General features: G+C 40.6%; 1 protein-coding gene across 1 annotated transcript in view; it reads right to left on the reverse strand.

Annotated features, from left to right (window-relative positions):
- The window catches only part of MAP2K5 (mitogen-activated protein kinase kinase 5), a 120,423-nt gene that overhangs the window by 11,179 nt on the left and 101,849 nt on the right, over positions 1 to 7,395 (reverse strand). The window contains exon 21 of the mRNA XM_059482469.1: positions 5,827 to 5,872. Coding sequence (XP_059338452.1) covers positions 5,827 to 5,872 — 46 coding nt within the window. The remainder of the gene's footprint in view (positions 1 to 5,826; positions 5,873 to 7,395) is intronic.

Raw genomic sequence — 7,395 nt, forward strand, 5'->3', positions numbered from 1 at the left:
ATAACTGGGATCGTTGTGACAGAGGAGAGGCTGCACATCTGCAAACAAAGCCATTCATCACAGCTCCAAGCACAGACAATTCCATCAGCCCTGATGGGAGATCCTGCACTGGCCCAGGACAAAACAGAGTAGCCAAAGAGGGAAAATTCTTGGCTCCCTGTGATTCAGCAATGGTGCCGAAACATCTGGATGGGGGCACACAACAAGCATGGATCTCTAAAGCTGATCTCACAGGATCTCTGGGGTGTGTCTGTGCAAAGGGAAGTGCTGAGAGCCCTCTGGTCCATCCCAAAAACCATCACCATCCAAACCCCAGCCCTGGCTCCTCACTGACACCACTGGGGGAAAGCCCTTTATTGACAAACCTAAGCACCAGTGTTTTATTGGCTTTATTCTGGGGCTTTAGATGAAAATCCAGGCAGGATTATGCTGATCCTCCATTTGTTTGTTTAAACCATAAAAGTGTTTCCTGAGAGCTGGAACCAGGGGTTTAACACAACTAACTGCAAATATGTTTAGCTACTCTGCAGACCCTCTGAAATAAAGCTACATAAAATATAGCTACTTAAAACCTTACATTTTAAATTCCCTTGTTGTACTTGTTGGAGATGTGGGAACAGGCAACCAGAATGCATTTCTGAGTCGCTAATATCTTGACACGTCTTAAGATATTTAAATATACAAACTAACTGTTTAACTGGGAAAAAATACCCACTACAGCCAATAAAATCAGGGTGCCTGCTTCAGAGCCATTCCTGAAATGGAGAGGTGGATTGCTGGATGCATAGGAATAGGAAATTTCAAAATTGTATTAGGCATTGAAATAAATAAAATACCAGAGGAGAACAGGTTTTCCAGCATGTCAGTGGCTTTGCCACAGATGATGTACAATTTATCACACAATATTTAAATTTATATCATTTAAATTGATAAAATATTGACATAAGAAGCACCAGTAACTTAAATTTTAAGAAGGATAAAAGCTCCTGGTTGTGTTGACAACTTGAAGAAGAATCATTAGATCTGTGCAAAAGTAATGGAGTGCAGGAGGTGACTGCATCATCTCCATGCCAAATTTTTCCTTGAGAAATCCTAAAGGCAGGCACAACAGAATAACTGCTCCATTCCTGACTTTTGGCGCTTCAAATACCATTTTTTACACAAACACCTTTCATTCCAATAACCATCATGGAGGAGTTCAATGCTGCACCAACAACAAAAAACCCCTCACCAAGAGGCTCCAGCAATTCCAAAAAAAGCACCAACAATCTGCAGCAGCCGAGGCCGAGCTTGCAGCTAAAGAAGAGATTTTAAACAATTACCAAAGCAGGGCAGTGATATCATAAAGGCAATTTCTGCGCTAGCTTGTTTTCTGCAACTCTCCCTGCCTCCGAACAGCTAGAACAGATAATAACTATTAGTAAATCAAACTCCTGCAATATCCAGCTGTGCCTCCCCCATTTACATACAGATAGAATGGGTATATGTTTTTAATATGTATGCCAGGCGTAGTTTTACCACAGCTGAAGTGCACGCTACAAAGGAGGAGGAGAATGGGAATGGAATCAGCATGAGATAATAAAGTGGCCTAGATAAAGTATTAGCCAGCGATTGATCTCAAACAGGGGATGCTGCTTCTCTCTGACCTGATTACTTACTATGCATAGATTCCATTAAATAGAGCTTAGGATGGAAAGCTTTGGGAAAATACCGTAAATACAGGCCCAGCCCCAGCCTGGATGCTGCCCTGGACTCTGAGTTTAAGCAGGAGTTAAACCTGCCCTGCCTTTAAACCAGAGTCTAAACCTTCCCTGGCTTCAAACAGGAGTTAAACCTTCCCTGGGTTTAAACCAGAGTCTAAACCTTCCCTGGCTTTAAACAGGACTTTAAATCTTCCCTGGGTTTAAACAGGAATTAAAAATTTAAATTACTGGCATTTCTTATGTTGATATTCTATTTACATTATAATGATTTTTAAAATCAATTTAAAAATAAATCTAAAAAAAATTAAAATTTATCAATTTAAAATTAAAAAAAATTTAAAAAAGATTAAATGTATCAACTTAAACATTGTGTGATAAACTGTATATGATCTCTGGCAAAGCCACTGACATGCTGTAAAACCTGTTCTCCTCTGGTATTTTATTTATTTCAATGCCTAGTACAATTTTGAAATTTCCCATTCCCATGCATCCAGCAATTGCCCTTCCCATTCCAGGAATGGCTCTGGACCAGGGATCCTGATTTTACTGACTGTAATGGGTATTTTTCCCAGATAAACAGTTAGTTTGTGTATTTAAATATCTTAAGACATGTGTCAATATATTAGAGACTCAAAAATGCATTCTGGCTGCCTGTTCCCACATCTCCAACAAGCACAACAAGGGAATTAAAAACAGGAACAGGAGTTTAAATCTTCCCTGGGTTTAAACAAGAGTTTAAACCTTCCCTGGGCTGCCACAGCACAACTCCTGAATAAGCACTGCCCCGAGAGCCAGAAAAACTCTGTGTTTCTGGCAAAAACCACAACAGCAAAGGGGAAAAATCTCTTTATACAGGAGAATTGTTGAGATTTTCATGTTAGAAAGGAGGGGAGAGACAGAGAGGAATGTGCTGTGCAGCCCTTCCTGTAATAATACAGGAATATATTCAATTTAACTGGCTCTCTGCCTTTCTCTTAAGAGGGAACAAACTGGAGATAAAGGAGCAGCATTTTAGAGCAAGTTCAGGATGACCACTGGTAAATTCTGAGGTTGTTCCTTTCCCTGAATGGACAATTTTTTTCTCATTTCTTGGTGAAATTCCTTATTTCACTGCTGTGGAAGAAGTCAGTTAATTTGATTATGCACATCCAGAAAAACCAATGGGTTATCTTGTTTTGGGCATGGCTGCAGGGAAGAAAGGGCAGTGAGTAAATAAATAATAAAATAAATAAATCCTGATCCACCTGCACATGGAAATCTGTGATAATGAAAAACCTGACTTTAAACAGGAATTTCATCCAGCCCTATTTCCTGACAAAATGGACATTTTGGGTTTTGTAAAAAAGAGCTTTTTGCATGACAGGCAGGAGAAATCCATCTCAGGGCTCTGGTGGAGGTGCCAACCTGGCACTCCAGGTATTGGCACTCAGCTCCTCAAATACACCCAAAATACACTGATTTTCAGCAGAGGAGGGAAAGATTCATCTTCTGCTCCCTTCCTTTTGCTTTCAGTGCTTAATTATCCCAAAGTGGTCACAACACAGTGACTCCCAGCACAGCGGTGTCTGCAGGGGAGGAGGAGATGCTCTGGTTTGTCTGCAGGTGAGGGTGGGTGTGTGACACCTCCCATCATTGCTGGAACGCTGCTTTTAATTAAAATAAAGCAACCCAAACTGCAGTGAGCAAGGTGAAACCCTGCTCTGGTTTGAATCAGGGAGAAGGTGACCTTGAGGATGCAGGGTTTCACTGCATCCCTCTGAGCACCCCCTCCATCCACCAGAGCCACGTGGCAATCTCAGCAAGATGGAATTGAAGGATGCAGTGGTGAGGAATTCCAGAATTCACAGGATTTCTGTGCCCAGGCAATGTGGCACTCGGTGCTCTGCTCAAGGTGGGGCTCAGATGGACTCCATGACCTTGGAGGGCTTCTCCAACCTCATTAATTCCCCAATATTTAAAGTTTTGGGTTTTTTCTGGCCCTGTTTTCCAGCAATTATAAATTAATTTCTGCACACATATTTAGGCACAGATATGCTGTGTGTGTATCTGTGTACACAGACACATAATGCTAATGTATATATTCATATTAATTTTATAAATAAAGTGCTCCTTGAGAAGACTGAGGAAAAGCAAAAATATAAAGGGTTTGACTCTATAAACATATGATATATAAATAAAAATAAAGATACAAACATATTATATAAATAATATTAATTATATAAAACATTATTATTAATTATAATACAATAGAAAATAAACCACACTATATATATTATAATTAATATAATTAATACTTAATTATAAATACATATTTATCTATAATATGAAATAAAAATAGAAATATATTATATAAATAATATTACTTATATCCTCTATAATAGAAAGGAGTGAGCAGCTCCTGTTTTACTACTCATTGTTGCAAGCTCATTTCTAACTGACTAAAAAGGAAGTGGGAAAAAAAAAGCATTAAATTGTTTAAAAAGTAAGAATGCTCCTTTTTTATTTATTTTTTTATCCCAGAGGCGCTGAAATTTCCAAATAATTTCACAAAACACCTCCTTTAAAGGGGCCCAGCACACTCCAGGGCATGTAGTTGGAAAGATAAATCTGTGCACTTCCCTGCTACTGCAGGCACTCACCCTTTGGCCTCATTTTTATGGCTCTACACCCTGGAGTGGTGTTATTGCTCACAACCATCCCCACGCACACTTCTGGGGGGCGCTGGGATCTGCAGATGTTTTATTTATAAGTGGCAGGCCTATTGCATCACCAGAATGTGCATTTGCAAGCAGAGAGAGGTTTTCTGAGAGCCCATTCCATTGTTTTAATAGCCGAGGCACCCAGCCATGGCAGAACAGAGCACGAGGTAAATGTGGCTGCAGCTCCAGAACCTGCTCCAAGTTTTCTCAGATGTGACTAACTGCAAGAATTCCCCAGCCATCAAAAGTTCATAAAAAAGACAAAAATCGGCCTTTGGTGGGAGAAAACCCAAAGTGGAGGGGCTCTGATAAATTTTAAGGTTTCATTTCAGTGAGGTATTTAAGCAGGTGCCCAACTCCAAGTGCAGATTTGGTGGAGTCAATATCCCTAAAATGAGATTCACAGTTAAATACCTCCTAACCAGGAAAGAGACTGGTCTGGATGTGAGACACCTGCCCCTGGGCATCTTCACAGATTAGCCTTTAACTAGAGAACTGCTGCAGGAGAAAAATTTGTTTATTCTCACAGAAGCAGTGAGAATATTCTCTTTCTTGGAAGCAAGAAATGAGAGGATGCACCAGTGTCTTGATCCTGTTAAAATCCCTTACAATTATTCCTGTATTCCAATTATCCCTGTGTACTTCATGCACAGATGTATATTCATTTCAAATAAATAAGTATATTGAAATGTGTATTTCATTTCAAATAAATCATGATTGTTTTAGAGAAGCTTTTGAGTTACAGCAAGGAGAATATAAAGGAAAGTAAGGAAACATTTTTAAATTAAAGGTGTTTGACATGACCCAGAGGAGATTGGGAGTCTACATAAATTGCTGTATTTAGCAATAATTAATAATTGAAAAATGACAACTGCACAAAAAGTGGGCTCTGAGTTCAGATTCCAAGCCCTTCCACAGGCATACCTCACCAAATATTCTCATTCTCCTGCAGCCCATCTGGTTTAATTTTACATGACCATCACTGAAAACAGTGGCTCTGGCATTTTTTTAAAACACATATTTTAACCCCACTCTCTGTTTGCAATCCTCACTTTTGGGAAGATTCAGGCTGGCAAATGCTGACAAGGAGTGACCTACATTAAGCTGTAATCCCTGGACATCCAAACTGCAAGAAAATGTGTATCAAGCATCAAAATGGTTTTGATTGAAACTCGATAGTGGCTGTGGAAGTTCTGAATTAACTCCCCAAATCACAAGTGAAGGCAACAGCAAAATCCCCACCAACTTCAGAACCACAACTCCACCCCTGCTTTGGGTGCAAATATGGAATTGCTGCACAAGCAGGAAGAGTTCAGAGAGAAATACACTGAGCACACTGAAAAATGCAGGAAAAAAAGAGATAAATTTCTATGTGAATGACCAAAATATATTCACTGACAAATCCAAACTGAGGTTTCACTCACCATTAAATCTTCAGGTGCTGGCCTTTCCTTTGGCTGCTTCTTCATGCTGTGTCATAAAACAAAATGTATTAAAAGAACTGCTGGTTGATTTGAAATGTTGAAAGATTGAGTTGTTTTATTTGAAATGTTGAAAGATTGAATTGTATTTTATCCCTTTTACACAGAGTGAAGAATTTCAGGGTATTAAATTTATCAGGTGCTGATGGGAGACAGAGCTCCTAACAGTAACCAAAGTATTAATTTTGGGTTTTTCCTCCCTCCCGGCCTTCCCTTAAGGGGTGTAGGGCTCCGCACTGTTTGCAACCATGAAAAGTGTGTAAATACAGAGATCCCCCAAAAAACAGGAAATACAGAGAGTTGATTCCCATTTTTCCAATTGTATTTTATCCCTTTTATAACGGAGTGAAGAATTTCAGTGTATGGGACACAGGGTTCCTAACAGTAACCAAAATATTAGTGGGATTTTCCTCTCTCCCAGCCTCCCCTTATGGGATATAGGGCTCCCCCCCATGAAAGGTGGGGATTATGTATATGCACATTTGATTTGTATTTGATGATGTACTTTTAAATCCACTTGTGTGGATTTCTGTATTTACACACCATTTTTTCTGGGGATTATGACACAAAGAATTATCCAAACAGGTGGGAAATCCAACTCCACCTCCAAACATGCAATACCCTGGGGTTCCTACCTTCACTTTCCCCCATTTATTTCCATTACCCTGCAGGGTGATAGTTCATTACACATAACCAGCATTAACCTGGTTATAGGATCATGTTTCTCATGCAAACAGTCCTGCTTTTCCCTGCAACAGGTGCAATTAGCTCTGGAGGCCGTGCTTAGCTGCGTGAGGGAACACAATAACGTGGCACAGAGGTGACCACCAGGAGCTGCCTGTGGACTAATTGGATTCCATCCAAGCAGCAGGCTTTATGGAGGGCCTGGCACAAAGTCTGGGATGCTGCTCACTTGACATCTCTCAGGGTTATTCCAAATTGATTGCTTAAATAAGATATAGTTGCTCCTTATTTGGTTTTTTTTAAGCAGTAATTCCCCCCACTGCAAAGCACAGCTAATAAAGCACTGGGTATAAAACACCAAATGAGCTGTGCTGTAAATTGGAGATATTAAGGACACAATTTACCTTCCCCTACAAATAACTGTGAGCCCCTCAGATATTCAGGTCCCACGAGCTGTCTGGGGCAGAGCTCTAATCTGACAGCCCAAAGTAGCCCTGTCCCCAGGGAGAGGCAGCCTATTAGCCACCATTTCTCCTGCTGCAGCTGACATGGGGGGATTTCAGCACAGGCTGTCCCTCCCTCTGCCTCGCTGTGGGGTTTTGAGAGCAGCCTGTCATCGCTGCTTTGGGCAGGATGAAAGGAGCTGGAGCTCCACAGCCCGCGTTGTGCTGCAGGATCCTCCAAATACCCTCGGTCTTTGTAAGCTGAAACCACTGAAAACCGAGGCCTCTGTTACACAAACTTTAATTATTTAGTTACTTTAATTAACTGCTCATCAGCCTGCTTTTTGTGGCTGTATTTGTTACAGGCCGTGGCAGGCCTCAGAGA

The sequence above is a fragment of the Ammospiza nelsoni genome, chromosome 14, assembly GCF_027579445.1.
Source record: "Ammospiza nelsoni isolate bAmmNel1 chromosome 14, bAmmNel1.pri, whole genome shotgun sequence".
Classification (NCBI taxonomy): Eukaryota; Metazoa; Chordata; class Aves; order Passeriformes; family Passerellidae; genus Ammospiza; species Ammospiza nelsoni.